The 23,520-nt window shown below is 35.1% G+C and overlaps 1 protein-coding gene across 1 annotated transcript in view; it reads right to left on the bottom strand.

The window, feature by feature from the left end:
* HGF (hepatocyte growth factor) overlaps positions 1–19,344 on the bottom strand; it is a 71,170-nt gene extending 51,826 nt beyond the window's left edge. The window contains exons 1-5 of the mRNA XM_054564460.1: positions 19,208–19,344; positions 12,361–12,526; positions 8,862–8,974; positions 7,157–7,271; positions 1,342–1,484 (exon numbers count right to left, since the gene is read on the bottom strand). Coding sequence (XP_054420435.1) covers positions 1,342–1,484; positions 7,157–7,271; positions 8,862–8,974; positions 12,361–12,526; positions 19,208–19,295 — 625 coding nt within the window. The 5' untranslated portion in view covers positions 19,296–19,344. The remainder of the gene's footprint in view (positions 1–1,341; positions 1,485–7,156; positions 7,272–8,861; positions 8,975–12,360; positions 12,527–19,207) is intronic.
* Between the last annotated feature and the right edge of the window lie 4,176 nt (positions 19,345–23,520).

The following is a 23,520-nucleotide window of genomic DNA, read 5'->3' as shown; positions in this document are numbered from 1 at the left end:
CGGGTCAAACAAAACCAATAACAAAATCCCCTGCAATGATATTCAGAAAACTGTGATAATGGAGTTTCTGAAAAGTAGGTTATTTTCTTCCATGTGTAAATTTAATACAAACATTAATTACAGATTTATTCATACAAAACAGACTTGTTCATAATGTTATCACATATCAGTTTATTATTTTTAAAAGAGAAGAAAACAATGAAGAAGTTATAGTGAACAGAATATGATATGGAATGAATGAAAGGTAAGAATTTACAAACAGATGGAACTGGCTCTAGCACATGAAGTCAAGAACTTTAAATTAACTGACAACAGAAAACATATTCACCTTCTCTGTGACAATTAACTAACAATGGTCTTTTTATGTGATAATATCAACCTAATATTAAATTGATATTTATGGAAGATAGATTTTTTAAAAAGTTGGTTAATAACAAATTGGTAAGATACCTTACTATAAAAATTTGACAGCATTTCAGCAGACCCCCGCCCCCAAGTACTTCAAAATCCTACGAAATTTATATCAGAATTTAATCCATGTTTCATTTGGATTTTCAAATTTTAGTGCCTGACAAAACTAAAAAGCCAGCTATTTGGTAGTCAGATAACTAAGAAAAATAAAACCACATGCAGTGCTGAAATGGTTACTCTTCCTTCTCGTCAGCCATTTAGTTTTCCACTGCAAAAGTAAGGACAGTGCCCTCCTATGCTGTGAGAGGAGGTAAAAACATAGATATGGATTTAGGGTGCCTGCCTTCAAGACAGCTTTGATCCTTCACGTAATATTCTCAATATTGCCACAGTCTATGTATTCGATTTGGTTTGAGTCATATTTGTACCAAAACACACACAGGTGTATCCACTTCCAGTGACCGCCCCCTCCCATTTTCTCTTATGGGTCAATATACCCTTGCCACAGCACGTCAGAGTAGGTTTGATAAAATTTCTGTGGAAGCAGGAGCTGGATGAATAGAGCATTAGCTTTACTCATGAGGAGTAAGTTTCATTTAGCTCCTTTCAGCTGATGTACAGGATCAGATTTTTGAGGTACATGAGCTCCAGATAGTAAATGAAGAAGCCCAAACTTTGACTCTCCCCGGAAGGATGCCTCCGGCACTACTAAAATCCACAAACTGATAACTCGCTCCATTATTCTACATTAATCTTGTGATAATTCAGTTTTAAAACTTTGTATAAAATGCTCAGATAATTCTCTATAGTTGTATTTGAATGAACAACATATTTATTGTGATTTGATTCATTCTGTTAACCTTTCAGGAGAGCTGCAGTTCTACACAAAGGAGGAGCAGAGAGCCCCACACGGCATTCAGGTTCATTTACCTTCTGAACACTGAGGAATGTCACAGACTTCGTAGCGTACCTCTGGGTTGCTTGTGAAACACCACGGTCCCCCTTCTTCCCCTCGAGGATTTCGACAGTAGTTTTCCTGTAGGTCTTTACCCCGATAGCTCGAAGGCAAAAAGCTAGTTTTAAAATGACAATCATTACAGTATAAGCGCATGCAACTTCACTTTTGGCCTATTAATTTTGCTAATTTATGGGTATGTTTTTCCTTAAAGTAGAGAAACCTTTATTCTAACTCAGACTCCCATATATTGGGTGGGGAAAAGCAGGTTTATAGTTGTGAGTACATGAAACACAGAGTTCATTCTTGTAGTATTAATTATTGTATTATTTTCCATATGAACAATTGTAAATCTACTTTTGCCCCATCCAGGAGATTAACTTGAATTGTAATTTGCATCCATTTTTAAAATCCTTAAATTTTATAAACATTTACCTAACTTAGTTCACATATTCAAAATCATTAAGCATGATTCATCTTTGAATTTGCAAAAAAGGCAAACATTCGAGAATGTAATGAACATTGTTTGAACCACAATTTTAAAGCCTCATTTAAAGATAGCAAGTGACTGAGCAAGGCTACTAATCAGAGAACTGAAGAAACACTGCAATTGACCTTGAAATCTCACAATTACACTGCGTATCCCACATAATTACTTGTTTGTTTTTTGCTTTTATTATGAAGAATAGCCCTCCTATTTTCTGCACAACTGAGAAATAGATTGATGAAGTAACATAAACGAAAGGTCTATAATCAAATTAAACCTGGACTCAAATTTCAACTCTCTTGCTTACTGACTGAGGACCCAGCAGGTAATTTAGTCTCTCTCAGCCTGTTAGCCTACCTTTACAATGAATTTAACCATTAATTTACAACATCTTACACTTTATATGGTTGTTTTGCGAAGTTCTAAGAGATGACAGAGTAATTGACAATAAATGCTACCTATTATTAAGCATGCTCCACTTAGTAGTCTCTGCTCTGTGGAAGTAAAGAACACGATTGCTATTCTCTTCAAAAATTTTAGTTATTTTCACTGTGACTGAGACTTGGTGCTTCCAGGTTTAATTCATAATAGTTGGCCATTGGGTGCAGAAACTGCAATACATTACCTTCATTTAAAATTTCTAATGCCCTAGTCAGAGTGTTGTTACCAGCATAAAGTATTTCAACACAATATCAAAATCAAGAACCTTTTTTATTCTTTGTACTGCTTGTGGTACTGACCTCAATGATACTGTATTTGTCTGCTAGATGGCACATACACAAAAAATCATAAATAAAGAATATACATCTGTAGGTAACACTAGTAAACACTGTTTTGAAAATCTGGTAGCATTTTCAATATTAAGTTCTATTTTTGCTGTAAAGCTTTTTGTACTTTTACTGATTTCTGAGTTTTAAATAGTACTTAAAGTCCAAGAATGTTAGTCTTTTGTTAAATATCATTCAAATGTGTTCCTTTTGCATTGAAACATCTAATGAAAATAATCATCATTTTTTCATTATGTTGTGACAGAAAATGAATGTGGACATACATCAGGTACTAAGCAATATTTTGCACTAAAATTGCAAATTTCACTTGAATGTGAAGTACACCAGAGTAAAATCCTTAGAAAATATAAATTTGTCAAAAGACAGAGTTTAGTCTAAGAGACTTACTACTAACAAAATATTTTCAAGGAAGCTATTAAATATTATAAATATTATTAAATTCCAAAATATCTTTAGATAAAAAGTTTACAGAATGACTTCACTAGCATTCTAAATATGAAAAAACAAAAATTAGACATTAGTCCATATGATTGACAGAATTAGAACAATGAAGGTCATAATGATTTCACAGCTTCCTAACAGTTTTAATTTTCAAAGTTGAAAGTCATCTTTTGTCTTAGTTTTAGTCCCATTATGGTATTGTTTAATTTTTTTTCTTTCATCTCTGTCAGTTCTCCAACTTTTCATAGATTTATAATGAAAAAATCATCATTTTTATAGATTCCAAACTGATTTTGCCTTTTTCATAAAGTAATGTATTCATCAAATTTATCTTAGAAAATTTTCTTGTTACTCTGTCTTATGGAAAAAGGCGGGTAAGATTGAGGATGGGAGGTGGGGGTGGGTGGGGTGGGGGAAAGTGGTGGAAGGAAAATGGAGACAAATGATCTTGAACAATAAAAAAACCTAAATAAAAGAGAAAAGAAAAGTTCAGTAGAGTAGTAAGAATGAGTTATTATTAATCAAAAAATCTACATTGCTGCCATGTAAATCTGCGTGTGTGTGTGTGTGTGTGTGTGTGTGTTTGTGTGTCTAAACTGGTGTATGACACCAGTGCTAGACTTTGTTTATTCTTTCGGTTTTCAACTTTTCAAAGTTATTTACTCCTTGGATTTTCAACTTCTAGATTTGTAAGATTAATGGAGGGAATTGGATTATTATGAGGTCCTTTATTTTGTACCATATTAACTTTATTTAAGAAACTAAATACAACCTGGTCAAGTAGGTCAGTTGGTTAGAGCATTGTCCCAATATGCCAAGGTTGGGAGTCTAATCCCTGGGTAGGACACCTACAAGAATCAACAAATGAAGTGGAACAACAAATGTATCTCTCTCTTTCTCCCCGCCACCTCTCTCCCCTACTTCTCTCCCTTCTCTCTGTCTTTCAAATCAATAAATAGAAATTAAAAAACAAACTAATGGCCTTAGTACATGTTAAATGCACACAAATATCAACAGTTTTAGAGATTTTTGTTCCATATACACACACAAATAAATATATACACACATATATTTCCAGTGGATTTGTAAAGTCAAAAAGAAGGTGTGAAAATGTAGTGAATGAATCAGTAAGCGGTATAATAGGAAAAAAAAAGTCAGAAGGAAGAGAGAGAAAGTGGAAATCAAACCTAAATATGACTGAAAGATGAGTAAAGTTTCCCCACTGGAATTAACAAAATGAGGGATGAAAAAATGTGCTCCTTTCCACAATTCTGTATCAATGAATATCAGGTTCTTCTTTAAGACCTGGAGGGTAAAGAGCATTCTGGGTCATCTTTTCATCCTTTGGCTTTTTATACAAATTAACTTGTTTTCCCTTGTGTTCTGTGGAGTTGGAATGCTTTTCTTTAGCACCCCATACTTGACCAAGGAGTGATGCCTAGCCCTGGCCTTTTCACTTACTAGTGTTCATTCAACAAATGTTTATGAAAACCTGTTATACAACATCCATGCACCAGTCAATAAGCTCTGTAATAAACTTTTACTACATTCATACTATTTTTGGTTCCTTGCCCTTGTTAGCAGGGCTTTAAGAGAGATAAGTAAGAAATATTTAAAATTGAGCTATATGTAAAGGTACTTTGAAATATAAATTAGATCTTCTGGGTTCTAGTCACCTTTTCTTTTAACATAAACTGTGCTCATAGGAAACTTGATCTATTCTATCATCTGCTTTATTAATGAATGCAGGGTAGCCAATGAAGGATAGAGATGTAGATATCAGGTCACCTGATTTTCTAGTTAAGCTTCTATACTAATTTCGTCATCTATCATCATCTTCCCATTAAGCCACTTATAAAATATTTCAATTTAGGGAGTCAACAGGAAATCATTCCTCTTGACAAAGATATATATTCCCCTTTCCATTTCCCATGAAGTTAATCTTTCGTTAACACTTAAAAGTGTTAAGCTATCATGCAGATGTTCCAATAATCTGCTAAGGGATGATAATGAAGTGTTGGTTCCATTGCATTTTAAATATTTTTGATTAATGTACAAGATTTTCTCAGCCCTGACTCAAGGAACTGATTGTTGGAAAAATAGCTGATTGGACTGGAAAGCCTGTTCCCAGGGAGATTTATTTCACATTTACTCCTCTAGCGTAGAATCACAATCATAGAGAATTTGGGTTGAAACTAGACCTCTACCAGGTCAGTCCAGGGCACTCTCAGGATTGGGCAGGATTGATTTCAAATGTTCCTTTGTTCATGAAAAGCATAGATATGTCTATTTAGATAAAATGGGTTCCTCACTGTCCTGGAAGTGACACCATCCAAATAGTTATGAGAGGACAAAACCAATTACCAGTATATTGTTTGTTTTTGTAATATAAAGACAATACTACACTGTAGAAATATTTGTATATACTTAAAAGTATATAATTTGGAAAAATTAGTTGTTTTCTGCTATTGAAATACTGTAAATACTTATTTGTTCAAACCGATCAGTAACACTGGTTTCTAGTTGGTGTTAATTAGGCTGAGATCACAGTTTTGATCCCAATGTGAAGCAACAAAAACTTTTCCTTTATGGGCCAATTAACTCCTCTTTGTTTACTGAAGTAAAATCATCCTACATAACTAAACCCTTCAAAAAATGAAAAGGAATAAAAAGTAGATTCCTCAAGGTAAAATTATCCTCACTATTGCAAAGCAAGTCACAGCATGTGTCCTACTGGCCTGCTAAGGGTATCATGCTGCAGGTTGCGAAAAGCAAAGGTTATAGAGTGACATTAGCTGGACTTGGATTCTGGCCATGCCACTTACTAGCTGTGAATGACTTTGAAAAGTTACTAAGACTCTTTTTGGTTCAGTTTCACTATATATAAAACAGAATTAATAAAACTACTCACTATGTGGTTCTTGGGAGGATTGAATGAGATAAACCAGTTACACTTCCCAGCAAGGCAACTTGCACATGATAAACTAAATCTTCTAATGCATTTAATAACCAGGGAGAGCTATTTCCAACTACTTTAGTTCCTGTTAAAATTGTGGAAATAAGTCTTGAAATCTTGCTATGTTTAGTTCTCTAGTGGTTAATAGATATCTATGTTTCTCCATTAGGATGGAAACTTTCATACTAATGAGCCTATGGATACTATGTTTACTCATTTTTAATAGCATTCATCTGTTATAACGAACACAATTCTTAAGTGTAGACTTTGAATTCCCAAGGAACCAAAGGTTTTTCCAGTCTTTGGGCAATAGGTAAGATGGGAAAGCTGGTCAATCTGAGGCATGAGGTTCTCAATCTTGACTATACTTTGGAATCATCTGGGGAACATTAAAAAAATGCTGGTACATGGGTTATTTCTTCAACAGATTCTGATTTAATTTGTCTATGTTAACACCTGAATGGTAGGATTCATTAAGGGCTCCTAGCAGGTGATTTTAATGTGCAGCTAAGTTCGAGAACACAAAATTAAAGAATATTTGGCCCTTGGGTAAGGTCAGAATGTTGTCCATCCCTAATTTATGCAGTCAACTTCTTTATTTCAACTGCAGAGTGATGAACTTTCCCAAAGATAAAAGTAGGGGTAAGTCTTTTAAAAATTTTACATTTTTATTATTTTTTCATAAATACCAAGATCTATAGATTGAGACTTTTAAAAAAAAAACTTTTAATTTATTGATTTGAGAGAGAGACGAAGAAAGAAAGAGAGAGAGAAACAGAGAGATAGAAACATTGATTTGTTGTTCCACTTATTTATGCATTCATTGGTTGATTCTTGTATGTTCCCTGACTGGGGATAGAACCCACAATGTTGGTAAATTGGGGCAATGCTCTAACCAACTGGACTACCCAGCCGGGGCTCAAAATTGAGTTTTTGATGTAAGATAATGTTAGGCCATATCTTAATTATAAATTTATTAATCTGTGGCTAAATATCAGTCATGGACTCACATAATCCTTGGCCTAATATAATTCAAGAAAATTTGGCTAAGTTATAGAACTGTAGGATTAGTCTGAAGTAGTAGGAGGTTTATCCTCTCTTTTTCACGATGTTCTTACCTGTGTTCATGGGGTATCATGGAATTCCAGGGCTGGCATTTGATGCCACTCTTAGTGATAGATACCGTTCCCTTGTAGCTACCTCCTTTACCAATGATGCAGTTTCTAATATAGTCTATCAGAAGAAAGAGGAGAAAAATGCTATGAGTGAACAATGCTGCATATATTTAAATGAAAAAGAAAATACCATTCAAATCTTAAAGCAATTAATGCTTGAAAACTATGTCAAATCATATTGAAATATGTTGCCTAAAACTCTACTAATATTTTCAAAATAATACATTTCAGATAATTAAAAACAAAAAAAAGATTATTGGGAAGTTTCATTTTATGAGCATATACCTGGTTACTGCAGAGATTAGTCTATGTACTAACATAGTCTTTATACTCAACTAGCAGAGAAATTAATTTTTTCATTTAATTTATTGTATTTTTTCCATTACCATTTAATCTCCTTACATGGCCTGACAAATTTAAATAAGCGGAATGATTTGCTCAACTCTGCAGACCATGGTAAGAAAATATTAAAAGTGACCATTAAGTGATTTGTAAAACCTATAAAGAATTCAGAAAGTTACTTTAAGAAAATAAAAAATAACTAATTTGTCTGTATCTCACTAAAATTGTGTAGGTTTTTATAGATGCACACACATGTGTGCAAGAAAGGGAGATATTTACATTACGCTGATTTTTTTTTCAATTTTGCTAACATTTCAACTGTTAAATTATAGGGCAATCAAATTGAACCATGCTGTATATTTCTGTCAAACAGTATCGTTGCTTTCAACTACAATACAGGTGTTGGCAACCTAGAAGATTGAAGATGGTCTTATACCAGATGATGAGTAATGTTTAGGATTTGTAGAATTATTGGGGTGTATAGAGATTCTTTTATTGTCTACCATGAATTAATCTCAATTTAATTTAGATATATACCCAGTTAAGAAGAAAATATCTATTTATATTACCAAATACACACATTAATAAGACAATGTGATTTAAGTAAACATTAAAATGAAAATAAATACTATTATCATAAATACAGTCCATGATTATTTTTGTGATGAGAGATTTATTTTGTTAAATCCATATTTATTTAATATTCTTCAATTATTTATTGATATAATTCTGCTTTTGAACAAATAAATACCTTGTGAATATAATATCAGAATACCAAAATAGACAAATTAACAAGCAATTTGGTCTCAATTCTTTTTTAAAGATTTTTTTAAAGAACATAATAATTAGAAATAGATCCAAATAACAGATCCAACTAATTTTTCAATATCTCCACATTTTTATTATCACCAATCATCACTATAACTAAGTTATTGAAAGTTGTTAAAATTTAAAATACTACAGTAAGCCCAAAATTAGCCATAATGTAAGATGTCTTAAAGTGATAGCTTAAGGTGGCACTTTCTGAAATAACACGCACACCACCAATTCTAGGAGAGTCTCCTAGAAATAAACAAAGAGAGAAAGAGTTATCTAATTATAGAAAGTTTGGGAAATGATCTCTTTACTCAAAAGTATCATACTGAATATCCTCAAGGTACTCATGTCATCTGTCTTAATGGATGAATTAGCTGCATATCAGATGCAGTATATAATAGAAATATCAGTGGGAAGGAGCACTGTGGCAGGAAATTTCATACACTTTATACTTTATTGCACTATGAATATTTAAGGAAAGGCCAGTTACCTTTGTTTTCATAGAGGTCGAATTCATGGCCAAACTCTTTTTTCACTCCACTTGACATGCTATTGAAAGGGAACCAGAGGCAGCGTTTTCTTGCTTTATCAAAGACAAAGGCCCTGAAAAAAATATCTGAATGAAAAGAAGGAATACTACTATTTACACAGATTTTAATGAATGGACACATGGTTTAACCAAGGAGGGCAATATAAATGTCTTTCTGAAGAAAAATGATAAATGCAAAATGTCTTAACCAAGAATGGTAAATAAGGTGCTTGATAAAATTTTCTACATTTTGAACGTTACCGTTTTTTATAATATGTGAAATAGTATTGGAATTCTGAACTATTTTCCTTCCATTAAGGAATTACATAAAAATGTCTCACTATTGTACTTACAATGCCACCATGTACAAGTATTTTAGAAAATCTGTGTACTTTTAATTTTTTTCTAAAAATAAGGATTTTTTCTTCCAGTCCATATATTTTTGAGAACAAATAATCTCCTAATTTTAGATATTTCAATTTAGTCATTTATTTCTTAGTATTTGACAACTTTTAAATAATATCAAACAGGGGGAAATAAGATTTATAAAACAAATATTTTAAAAGACATAAAATTTTAGAAATATTTTCCCTGTTATTTTATGTTTTATTTACTATATTGCATTCTATATCCATAACTTCAAAACATTCTATTCATAAACTTTGTGCTTTGATTTGCATATAGATATTCCAAAATGCCTACCTATAAAAACATTTTACAGCTGAAACAGTAATTAAGAGCAAATCATAAAAGTACTACTTTTGCAGCTGTGGCAGAATCACTTGATAAGATAGAATTGGCTAATAATCGACTTGAATTTTGATCTCGTAAACTGTAAGCTTATGCAATACCTGCTAAATTCCCTATTTCCCTATTGCAGGGTGGCAGGGGAGGGTGTTAAATGACCTTGAATACATATTAATTAGATTAAAAAAACACATATAAAAATAAAACTAAACAAACATCTAAAAGTAATTTTAAAGTAACAGACCCAACAACTTGCCACTTAACTTCCCATTAAAATAAAAATGGACCACACATATCTAAACTACTTTTCCACACAGCTTTGACATGAGGTCACCTTGCAAGGGCCCCATCAGGGTCATGTAAGATTTGCTCTGTGAAAACCAAGGTGATTACATCTGGAAAGTGGGGGACAGGGTTTCCAGGCTGATGTCATTCATTTTTTTTCTCTATATATTCTCTCAGGAAAGTGTTTCCTTGTATCATCACACCTCCATTTGGACTGGATCCAAGCTGTTCAATTTCATGAGTTGCATCTTCTTTAAAGTTTGACTTTACAAATCTTTATCTTAGCCTTGTTTTAATTATCATCTTCATTTCAAGAATTTATTTAGTCTAGTTTTCTAGTTGTTCATGGCAGGAAAGGAAAGCCCCCTGTGTTTTTCTCTTGAGCCAATTGATGAATAGCAAATTTTCTGAAGAGCTTAGAATCAGGCATTCTGGTCATCTTCCCTATCCATCAAAGAAAAATTTCAATCTCTATAAAATCAATATTGCTGATCCCTTCTCAAGAGGAAACATTGTTTGAGAATATTCCACTCCATGATCACCCAATCACCAATAATTTCACACAGCTTTGTTAGTATATTCCAAACATTTTCCTTTATTTGCCATTGTTTTCCAATAATTCTAGACCATATAACAAATCAGCAAAAAGATTCTTTAGTCTATTAAGAATCTAACTTCAGAGTATCACAGTATGTCTAATTCTGAATAACTAATGTATTTAGTGACTCCAAACACATATGTATAACATACACATAATGTGATAGATAAACAAGGATGACACAGTTTCCAGGCAGAAGAACTTCAGTTGTAAACAGGTATTATTGCATGTGTTTTTCTGTATAGGTTGCCGTAAACTTGGAGACTAAATTTCACACAACCAGAATATGGCAGGAAAATATGAAACCTCATGTATATGGGATATGTAAAGATTTCTTAATCATGTCACACATGTTCTTCAACGAAGGAAACAAATTTTAGTTTCTCCTAAATAAAACAAAGGAAAAGGTTTTATGTTTTGTTTTGTTTTTAATAGGTATTAAGCTGATTAATGTGAAAATCAAAAGGTAGCAATTCTTTCCTTATTTGTGAATCCAGGAGGGTGTATTTTCAGATTCAGAGTTAAAAACCAACGAAATGTGGTTCTCCGATCCCCTTTGCCCAGTCCTTCCAAACCTGGGGGTAAAATACAGTCCCTCCACCCTCCTCAGTTGCTATAACATTTCCAGTGATGTTGATGGAGAGTGATTTTCTCTAATTTACTTTTAACTATCTCAAGGTTCTATCAGAAAGATGGGGAAACAGAATCTACATAGGAATATATATGCAAAGTCAATCCCCCACTTCCCTGAAAGTGGCAGTTTGGCTACAAAAATACTTCCAGAGGAGCTGTAAATGAATGAAAGGATATAGTCTCTCCTCCTTTTAAATCTGTTGATGACCTTCTCTGACCACATCCTTTCTCCTCAGGCCCATAATACTTATTTCTCTGAGAAAGGCAAGATGAGATTAAGACCACTTGCCATGACTTGACTAAATCTGTGTTCCTATTATGTGTCGTGACCCAAATGTAATACAGTAGAATTTAAAATTCACAGGGTGTCATGCTCAATCCTGGAAAATGTGGGATGAAATAGGGAATGAAAGGGTGGAACGTTGAGTAAGGGGAGAAATGTTTATGGAGAAGAACTAGGAAATGTATTTTCCTCAGGCAGTTAGGAAAGTATTCAAATGAAATTGTTACCTTCATTGCCCAAAACTTTAAATATTATCCTCTGGAATCACTGGCAAAATATTAAGGAATTCTTCCCTGTGAGGTCACACAGGGACTTTCATGAGATAAGAAAACTCACCAAGTCCCCTCATGCCTCTTTGAATTACCCCATCACTTTTCACCTAAAACATCATCATCACTAACCCTAGTTTCTTTTAAAAAGCCTCTGCTGCTGACACCAGTCTCTCCAGTTTTTTAATCTAATTCTCTCAACACCTTTTATTTAAATCCCCAAAGACAATGACATAAGTTATAGTAAATTTTGGCTGTTGCCCAACTTATATTCTGAAAATTCCTTTACTCCTCTTGCAAGGAAAAAAAAAATGTTTACTTGGAATAGAATATTTTTAAATGTTAGAGAGATAAAATTTAATCTAACTAAATTTTAGTTCCTAAAGTTCAATTGTTTATAAGATGAGAAAACATAAATTCCATAACCAAAGCCACTGGGTATTGTAAAAGATTTCAGTTTATATGCCCTTCCTTACTCAAACTTCCATTACCTGAGAGCTAAGTCTTCTGTTGCAATGTGTTCAAAACTAAGGCAAACTTAAAATTTTAAGGGCAAAATACATTGAATACAAAAAAAAATCATGATGATAATAAGTACATGCTATATTTGGAAAATTATCCCAAGAATAAAATGAAGAAACTTACTTGCAAGTAAAGGGAAGTCCTTTATTCCTAATACACCTATTGGCACATTGGTCTGCAGTAGTCATTTTTTTGGTTTTAATCTTCAGTAATGGGTCTTCTTTAAATAGAGTGGTCTTTGCGGACTTTTTGAATTCATGAAGTGTGTTTCTTCTTTTCTTCTGTCCTTCTATTATTAATAGTAAAAAAGAGGGAGAATAAACTTTTAAGGCTCATGTAAAAAATAGGTCCTTAAGGATCATCTACCAGATGATGATTTTATCTGACAATGTACTAGACCTCTACGGGTTGGGGCTGGAGTGAGGTGGGGAGTGATAGTCTCCGATAGTTAAAAGCAAGAGAGGAATATTGTAGCCAGTAAAGAATAAATAACTTGTCATGCAGAGTTACTCATCTACATTCTTTCAAATGAAGGATGTTTTTAAAAATTAGGACAGAGTCCACTCTAAAGAAATAATTAACATGATAGTTTCCACACAGTCTGAAAGCAAGGACCAAGGCATATCATATTACACTCTATAATTTATCATTTCCTTCTATACTCAGTCAGTATGCAAGTTATAGTATTAATTAAATAAGTCAATTCAAAGACAGGTGAGAAACTTCTCACTAAAAATGGTGCAGTGGACAAATACTTCAGACTTCCTCTTTAAAGTATCTCATACTAGTCATCTTCGAGCCCCTCTCATTTCCTACGTAGGTGTTTTCTGCACTTTGTGGCACTGTTTCTTAATATCACTGAACTATTTGTCTTGAAATCAGGCCAAATGCTGCAAATCAAATATATGTAAAACTTTATCCTTTAATGTAGCAATATCATTTTTCTTCATGAAAGTATTCTACAAGGCCTCTGGATAGCATGAAGCCTCCTGTTAAAAACCTGAACACAAACTAAAACATCCTAAAAGATGTAATCTACTTAATACCATTAGAGTATCAAGAATTTGCTTCTTTATCCTCATTTTCCTCAAGTCATCTGGTTTCTAATCATGATCACCATCTTCACCATGAGGATCAAAATGGCCTGGAGGCCACAGCTCTGGTGTAAGGTCAGACATGGCGGTGCCCCTCCTCTGCCTGTCAGTCCTTTGAACACCAAAGGCAGTGACAATATATTCATTTTTAAGATGTAGAAATCAAGACACAGGGAAAAAATGACCATGCAGAAGATCTGATTCGAAACCCAGCTGCTTGGCTTCAGAACCCCCACTCTTAAACACTTAGGATGCCATCTTTTCTGGAAGAATTTCTAAGAAAGGATGTGAAATTAAGGCTTGTAAATATTTCCTGAAGATTTACTTTAGGGCTATCAGTAGAGAAGAAACTTGGACATGAGAACAGGAAATGCATTCTTGGCTTTTATATGTGGTGAAATGTGTCAAGAAAACAGGGTGAAAATTTGGAAATACGGCTAGCAGAGTGAGGTACCAAGAATGGCATTATACTTTCAAGTTTGCCAGCAACCACTGGCTCCAGTTGGTTTATTAAATGGACAGATGCTACTTATTAATATCCTGACCTGAAGTTCCCAAGAAATGAGAAAAAACATGAATTCCTCTAAATTTCTTGTTCTCTATAAAACTCCAGAACACTAGACCCAAAAGGCTGGTACTAATTTATGTAGTAATGCTTTCATTTTTAATTTTTCTTTGCCCTACAAGATTGAATGGCTATGGTACAACAGATACAATTTAAAAGACATTTTAACACAGAAATTCAATCAACCAAATAATCTATCAACATGTTATTTATTGAGTGTGGACCAAATGTCTTGCATAATATTTGCAGACAGATGATACAATTCTGACATTCTCATTGACTTACCAATAGACTTTGTTTAATTACCTGAAATGCTACTATGCCACTTACTCACTCTAAAAAAAAAAGTTATATTATATTTGGACTAGAAGGAGCTTTTTAAAATATACTTATGAAGTAAATATTTAGATACCAATATGGATAGTTAATGTTATTAATATGCATTGTTTTAGTTTTGTTTTTAAAATTTTATTCTTTAATGTCTGGCATAAGAGTGAATCTTATTCTCCCAAGAGAAAAAGTAGTGTAATTATTTTCAAATTTTGGTTCCTATCACAGGACCATTTTAATGGGAGATGAATTTCTTCATTAAGAGTTTCTCCTCATTTTGACCTTAGTGCACTGTTTCTCAGCGGCTATGAAATATCTCATAGCGTAATAATCATCTCATTTTCTGTACAAATAGGAATATTTCTTAGAAATAAATATAGCTAATAGATGCAGATCGTATATTTTTAGAAAAACCTATACACCAAAATGAAAGAATTATATATGTGTATATGTATTTCTTTCTCAAATTATGTTAACCAAAAATATTAAATTGGCTTCATGTATAATGTATTCATTATGCACATCTAAGTGACAGAGATATTTAAAAAGTCTAAGATAAGCATTAAGTTCAGATATGAATTTTACGAATTATCAAATAAAATAGAATCCCTGGTCAATGCTCTGGTTTCTTATCTCAATACCATGCAATATGAAAGCAAGCATTGAAGACTGCTGAGAGAAAGAAAACCTGTGCATTTGCTGGTTGTGTTTCATTCCATAGCTCCTCAGTTGTCCCATTGAAATATGTTAATATGTGGCTGTACCTCATAATAATATTCTACCCTTCCATGCTGATAAATTTTTACATCACTACCTTTTATCTAAAGATAAAAATACATTCTAAAAAGCAAATAAATCTATAATTTCCCTTTACTAGATAATAAATAGGAGTAAAAAGCTTATGTGGAGCTGCAAAACTAATCAAAGGCAATCGGAAACAGATACCAGGATCACCTTTTCATTATTTATTTCTCATGACTTAGGCTCTTTCCCTTAAACTTCAGTCATTTCTACTGAGTCAGTAACTAATTACTCAAAAATGTGAATTTCAAGCTAGTTGTACATCATGTAATACACACATTTATGAAATTAATTCCTTCTTAAATAAAAGAAAAATTCAAAACAGAAATCATTCAAAAACAGCATCAGAAAATAAAATTTCTTTGCAGAAAACAGTTTCAACTTTCTCTTCCATATGTATTAACAACTGATGTTTGTTTTACTGAAAACAGTTAAAAGCTTAATTTGGGAAGCAACTCAAAAATATCTTTGGATCAGATTTTGCTCTACTATTTTTTGTGTGTGTGTGCATGACTGTTTGTTGAAGTTCATAAACAAAATATTGAAATGAAATCAAAGGGTGAGAGATCACTCCAACTTTGTCATGTTTTCCTGTACTTTAAATTGCAACTCCTTTTTCCCCTTCTCCCACTATGGGAAAACATTCTGGAAGCTATATTTCCTGAAGAACCTGAAGTCCCTGTTTTAGAACTGAAATCATTAGGGTGGTAGTGAAAACCTACAGAGAGTAGGGTCAAATGTATCAAGGTGCTTGAAGAAAGACACATTTCTCCCTCCGGTCCCTGGGCCTCACACTCATTTCTCTCAGTACCTCATATATTTTCTTCTATGTATGGACTTACCATTGACTTCAAAGGAAACTCGTGCAAGGAAAGGATTTGCAGGGTGTGGAAAGAAGCAGGAATCTGGCTCCACATATTCTGAGAAGCCTACCCCCATGATTAGTGATTAACAGCTTGAAGTGGCAAGATGTTAAGATGAAAGTACACAAATAATTAATGGAAGGGAATGGTTGTGACTGGAGATTTTAAACTTCTCAAAGACAAGAATCATAAATATTAATCCAGATTTTCATTGCTATTACCTAGGACTCGGATTTCACAATCATCCCCCCTTCTTTAGAGAAGGTAACAGTATGCCAAATAAAGATGTCAGAAGGAAAAGATCATGTCAGACTTAAACCGAATGTAGCTATTTGAGAAGCAGCATAATGATCTCTTCCCAAGAGATTTACAAAATGAAGGGATGTTCAGTTTGAGATTAGAGACACCTCCCTAAATATTTCCCTCCTTCTCTTTCATTACACTTCCTTGTTCAGTATTTCCTTGGTATAGAAGCCTCCCGGTCTCTTCCTTCGCTGCCTGTTTCGGCCTACCACTTTCCCGCCCCACGGCAGCCAAGGCAACCATACTGAAATGCAGCTTCCATCAGGTACCTTGTCAACCCAGAAACATTTGCTGGCAGCCCGTGATGTTCAGAATAGAGTAGTCTGGCACAATATTTACCACGTATGCATGCTATCGTACCTTACTTCTCTAATCACAACTCATATTACACACCTCAGGTACTCAGTATACTAGCCCCACATAGTTACCTGTCCTTTTTTGTACTCTCTCACCTCTACACCTTTGGTCACTTTGTGTTCCCCTGACTTAGGTACTGACTATACTGTATGACTACCCATCTCTTCATACTTAGCTAGGGTACCATATACTCCCTAAACCAGACTTGATCCTTTAACATAAAAATGAACTCTCTCTCAATCATTTATAATAGTATTTCTAAAACAGTTTTTTTTATAGTTCTTAGCAAAATGGATTTTTTTTAAAGGCAGTTTCAACTAACTTCACAGCTATTGGCTTTAATATAGTTTTCTTTTCAACCCCATATATTTCATGCATATAGATTTGAGTAGGAATCTCAGCTCTATCCCTTAAACTAAGATTATAAGATAATTAAGGTCATTAACCTCCGTTTCCTCATGTTAAATGAGCCCAACAATGCCAATCTTATTAGAATTAAATAAATTTTATTTTTAGGGCTTGGTCCACACAGTTGCTTAATAATGGAGGTTTCTATCTCATTTGTTCATCTTTATATCTCCCACATTAGGTGCTTATTTAATGCTTCAATTGTTACAAGGAATTGGATATCTCTTTCCAATGTAGGTAGGAGAAGATGGAGGGTAATTCTCTGTAGACCAACTTCTATAGAAATGGCTTGAGTCCACTGCATTGAATACTTCGTAAGAAAGTTTTTAAATAAAATATCTCCATGATACATTCTGCTCATAACTGGATGTCACCTCATTATAGTATTCAATTCTTTTCTAACATTGCATTATTTAACAATATGTACAATATAAATGCATAAGATAAAAGTATAACCGAAGTAACAACAAAAAATTGTAAATGTTTAACATTAGGTGATATAAAAAAGAACAAACTTTCCTTGTATGTTCTACGAGGGCTATCCACATTTTCCATTTTGAAGAATGTTATTTAAAAAACTATCAAAATAAACTTGCCACCCAACAAAGGCAGACCCTCTTTTGATGACAATTTTAGCATTATACACTTCAGGAATTATTCACAGCCTATCTGTAATTCCCAATTGGCCTCTCCTCGCCTGCCAGCACACTCTTGGGCTACATTTTCCCTATACTCAGGAAGCACAGTCATTTCAACATTAGCCAAAGTGAAATATAATTACGAATGTATATCCCCTGCCAAAACTTCGTAATGCGTGCCAAAAATAAATAGACATTGTCTATGGTTGATCTACTGTTTGGGTTTTCCACACTGCCTTGCCCTTGCTTGCATCAGCACAGATGATTTCAGGTAACCGTAGTCTACTTCAGACCATCAGCATTTCAACCTTTAAAAATGAAAGCCCTTGAATATTAGCCAGGGTTCCAATTTATGCTCAAATTCCCCTAAACAAGCAACATCTTAGAAGAATCTATTTTAACATGACACTCAAGCATGATAACCTGGTGACTGCACTCACTTCTTTTTCACCTCTTTAGAAATCTGACCTAAATGTTTTCAAACGGACCCTTCCCACACAGTGGTGTTTTCCAAAGGGGCCACTTCACAAAACAGAAGAAAGTCAGGTGGATTGAATGATTTCTTATCATTTAGCAAATCCTTGATGTTTTCAACCTTTGTATTACATCAGAAACTATATCAGAGATCTGATGAATTTCATATTTAACTTATCTTAAAAGATATAGCCAGCTTTCTGTTTTAGATTATGAAAAGGCCATGTCTACCAGCTGGGTTTTTGTTCCACCCTTCTATTCCCCTGTGCCCACCCATGATGCTCACTACCTTCTCCCCTTGGCATACCAGCCACTACAATGATAATACAACCAAACGCAGATGTTTCCTCTTGCCCTGATTACAACAGAAAACTTCCCAAACCAGCAAATGAAATCTCTCAACTTTCAGGCAACCTGAACTCCCAAGCAACTCCTTCCCAACCTGTAAGTTCAGGGGAGAAAATGGGACACGGAAAGAAGTTCCGCAGCCTTAATCCAAGTCCCACGGTCTTTGCTTTCCTTGCCCTGCAGTTTCAGAAGGGCAGGCAGGCACCCCTACCCAGAAAGAATGAGATCTTAGAAGGAAGGCTTTCTCTTTCATTTTCATAATATGCACATATTCAGAGTTTAACCTGCCTTCTCCAAATGTAAACCTGCATAAAGCCATAATTTGGTTCTGAATGATGACCAAGTGATGTGGGGGTAGTGGGTTGTCATGGAAAATTATCCTCTGGAAGAAAATGATTCCCTGCTGTCCTGACCAACGCTCTCCCCTCTCCAGACTAGACCTTCTGTGCAGCTTTAAACTTGGCCAAATCAGCCAAGTTCCAGCCAGTGTTAGCACTTCATTCCTATTCTACAGTCAGTCCACAACCATTAGGTGAAGGGAGAAGGGGCTGGGTCAGCAGGGGGTGGGGGTGGGGGAGACACACTGAGGGGATGTTATCATTTTAAATGCTTTGCAAATAGAAATAGATCAAAAGAAAGGACAATGAGAAGTTTTAAACTCCCTCACCACACACTGAGGTAAGAAAGGATGCTGGGACTGGGGTAAAGAGAAAGTGTTAGGCAAAGGAAAGATTAGTAACAGAGACTTAAAATAATGATGATGATAATGAAGAAGAAGAGAGAACTAACCTGTATAGGGGATGGCGATGGGAAGCAGAAGGAGATGGAGGAGGACATGCTGCAGCAGCAGGACTGGCAGAAGTTTGGTCACCCACATGGTGCTGGGCGCTGGTAGATCCCACTGGAGGCGATGCCTGGGTGAAAGATTCCTGTTTCGACTCAGTGCCTAAAAGAGCCGGTCGGCTCTGAGCGGCTTTTTATTGCGATGAGCTAAATTTGTTGTGTGATTAACTGGAAAGATCTAGGTCTGAACTCCCTCTTACGGTAAGAAACTGTTTAACAACAGCCCTTCACTCTCTTCCACCCCCCTCCCTTCCTCACTACCCCTCCAAACAGCACCAAACAGATCCCAGCTCCCCGCCCCCCTCCAACCCCCAAACTCTGCTTAGGAAAGAAACTTACAAAGAAAAGGTCACCTGGCCTGGGGCCAGCTTCAATTTGGAAGCTCTAGCTCCAGATCCCAGTGGCTCCTATCCGAGTAGGGAAGGGAGGAGCAAGGCTCAACCCAATAGCTAAATCAAGGCACACACAGAGGACCAATTCGCTAAATCTAAACAAAAAAAAAAAAAAAAAATACATGTGTTTACATGTCTATTTGGGAAAAGAGGAAGGGGAAGCAGCATAAGAAGAAAACAAAAAGCTGCTTTTCAGTCAAATGTGCCTTAGCTCCTGATCTGTCTAGTTTCACTGCTAGAGTAGTCTAGGGATTCAAAACACTGACACAGGTTCCCGAGGGGGTGAGACGCGGGGTGGGAGGGGGAGGCCGGAGGGAGGCAGAGCACAGGCAGGTCCATCCCAGGTAGAAAGAGGTTAAGTAATGAAAGGGTGCAGTGTTGGATGGTAAAAATAAATAAACAAGGGAAACAGAAGTATCCACAATGGCAGGTGGGTAAGATGCCCCTGTCCAAAGAGCTCAGAGCAGGCAGTTATTTTTCAGACGCTGTGCTAAGCTTCCCCAGTCACTAGAAATGCACCCAAAGTGCATCAAAGAAACTTGTCTGATCTGGGGTCTGATAAAATCTGGTCCTGTTCTCGAAATGTGTAAGAGACTGGGACTGTCGACTGCCTCTCCTTGACAGATAAACGTAGCATAGACTATGGGTCCTTGTACACACATATGCACACACAGTCACACACAAATTATGTCCATTTGATGCGCATACCTTCAAAGACTAACTTTCTCTGGAAATCTCTCAAGCTGTTTCAATACATAAGTAATGAACAGACCACTGTTCTTCAGCTCCTCTACCTGCATTTACCCAGCAGCCTCCCAAAAGCCAAGTGGAGGGATGAAGAGCTTTGGAGGAGGGGCAGGGGAAGGAGGGGAGGGACATGGCTCAAGTCTGTGGAATCTTTGTGAAATCATTGCCCGGACTTCCCATTTCATTGAGAGGATTTGTCTTCGCACTTCTCTGATTACTTTGGGCAAGCACTTGCTCTACTTTTAATGGATTTGGGGAGATAGTTGCCAAGTGTGTCTCTGAGATGACTGCAAGTGGGAAACGGTCTCTGTGGGCAGAGGAAGGGAGAGTGGGCATAGTATGAGAAGGACTCGAGCGCTGTGCCCCTGTACAGGAGGGCTACTGAGAAAGAATCAGCCATCCACGGAGCAGCCTTCCTCAGTGCCCAGCTCTCATCCTCATCCTCCAGCTCCACCCATCCTCACAACCTTCAGAAGAGAAAACCAGGGTTACAGGATTGCTAGAGAAGCTAGACATAAAGATAACTACTTTGGGAAACCTGTCACCTTTTTATTGTTAACTTTTCTCTTTGATGATTTTCTGTTTATGAAAACAAAACCAATCAAACTTAAAAATCATTTGTCACCCTCTCTCTGGTGTTCGAAGTATCCATTTTACTTTCCTTTGACTTTCTATTACAGTTTTTGGAACATCTCTTATTTTAATGAATTGAGATCCTGAATTGTCTTGTAGCATCTCTTGGGTTTTATAGGGATTCAAACTCCTTTTACAGAAGCTAGATATTTCTGTAAGTAAACTCTTATAGGTAAACAATAAAAGAGACCAGTTTTTGTGTTCTCTCTCTCTCTCTCTGTCACACACACACACACACACACACACACACACACGCACAGCAGTATCAGGACTATAAACATAATTTCAGTTATTACCACAGGCTTGGAGCAAAAATCTATCCTAGATAAGAGATTATTTGGTAAGTCACACATTTTCACTATTTTTATTGTCACATTAAATACAATACATGCTTAACCCTATTTAGCATTATATATTTATATTTCTCTTTTACAGGTCTTTATTTTCTTTATTTTGAAGTGATAGCTAATATGCATTGAGCTTTTAGTGTATACTAAACATAAGATGTGGCAAATTTCTGTAAGCCCCATGAGAGGAACCACGTGTCTCTTGTTCAAGATAATAATCACTAAAATTAGCTTCAGACAGAACATATAGAAGATGCTCAGTAATAATTTATGAAATAAACCAATATATGAATAATTTAAAATCTCTCAAAACTATAATGAAATATATAAATAAAATAAACTATTAATCATACTATTATTTTACTTTGTCCAGATAACACATTCTATTTGTTTTGTCTAAATTATAAAAATAATGTTTTCCCCATCTTCTGTGTTACCTTTATAATCCTTAGGTGTTTGCTAAGCTGTATAAATCCCCAAAAATGTGCTTGAAAATTTTTTGGTAAAACAGAAAATCTTTCAAGAAGAATACTTTAACTATTAGAATTTGTATAATAGTTAAATTCAAGATGGATACAAATTACCTATATGTATTTTTAAGTCTGTCTTAAGATTGTGCTCCCCATTATCCCATAGAAACAAAGTGGATTGAATAGAAAATGTACATAATTATACTTTTTCAAAAGGCTGCACTTGGTTAAAAAAAACAAAACAAAACTCTGTCTTCAAAACTTTCATGTTTTCAAGCTCATGTGATATTTGCATCTATTTATGCTGGGAAAAAGCTGACATGACTTTGCTCTCTGCAGACCACTAATGCGTTCTGTGCTCTTGGAGTAGTCATTTCATTAATTAAATGACTGGCCCTTGTGTGGTGCCATTCTGTTTGCTGCTGCTACTCCTCAGTTCTTATTGAAACAGATACTAATCTCCCTATATCTCAGTTACCTACCACTAAAGTAGGACACTCCGTACCAGGTGCTGTGCTAAACATTTCCAATGTATCTTCTCACTTACCAAATGCACCAGCTCAATCAAAGATTTTATATATTTATATATATTAGTTATGTATTATTATTGTCACGGTTTATAGATAAGGAAACAGATTTAGAGATAACAAGTAACTTGCTTTAGGTTAAGCCACAGCTCTCCAGATATCAAGTCACTGTTAATTAAATACCATGCCACACTGACAGAGATCCAGACTGAGAAATAGTCAACATTCCTCCCAGCTTTAAAATTTGATTATTCTACTTACTAAATTCTCTAGTGGTCATCACACTTTTATGTGATTCTGATCTCCTACATCAAAGAAAGAAGCACCTGTGTAATCTTCAATGTTGCATATGTTTCCCATGCAAACATATCATCTCATTCTTTCCCTTCTAATTAATTCTACCCTCGAAATGGTAATTTTTCATTGATAGGCCTCACCACTGAATAATTTGTGTAGACTACTTTTAATGTAGGAAATATTGCAAAATTCATTACAGTTTGGGTAATTGCCTTTAGATAATGCCTTTAGTGTAGAGAATGTCAAAAAAAAAACAAGTGTTGGTCAGCACATTAATTTGCCATGACTTATATGAAAAATGGTATCATCTGAATGTCTGTGTCTCCCCAAAATTCAAATATTGAGTCCTAATCCCTAAAGACAATAGTATTAGGAGGTGGGGGTTTGGGGAGGTACTTAGGACCTGAGTGTGGAGTCCTTGTGAATGTAATCAGTGTCTTTATAAAAGAGGCTCCAGAGAACTCCATAGTCCCTTCCCCCAAGGGAAGCCACAGCAAGAAGGCACCACCTGTCATCCAGAAAGCAGGCCCTCCCAAGACATCGAATCTTCTGGCACCCTTATTTTGAATTTCCAGCCTCCAGAACTGTGAGGAATAAATTTCTGTTGTTTATTAGCCACCCTGTGGGGTTTTGTTGCAGCAGGTCAAACAGACTAAAGACACTAGTATCTATGACAGGAACTCCTAATGAGGAAGGAATATGTGTTTCAGGGATGGAAAATGGTTATTGGGCAATTGCTCTTCAGAAAAGAAAATATAAATTTTCTTGTGTCTAATGTTCCACAATGGTTCAACTATAACATTGGATAGATAGAGCACATTTTTAAAATATATAATAAAAATATAA

Source organism: Pteronotus mesoamericanus, unplaced genomic scaffold (genome assembly GCF_021234165.1).
Source record: "Pteronotus mesoamericanus isolate MK-2021 breed Mesoamerican mustached bat unplaced genomic scaffold, CSHL_Meso_final scaffold_85, whole genome shotgun sequence".
Taxonomy (NCBI): Eukaryota; Metazoa; Chordata; class Mammalia; order Chiroptera; family Mormoopidae; genus Pteronotus; species Pteronotus mesoamericanus.
This window is presented reverse-complemented; position numbering and strand designations above follow the sequence as displayed.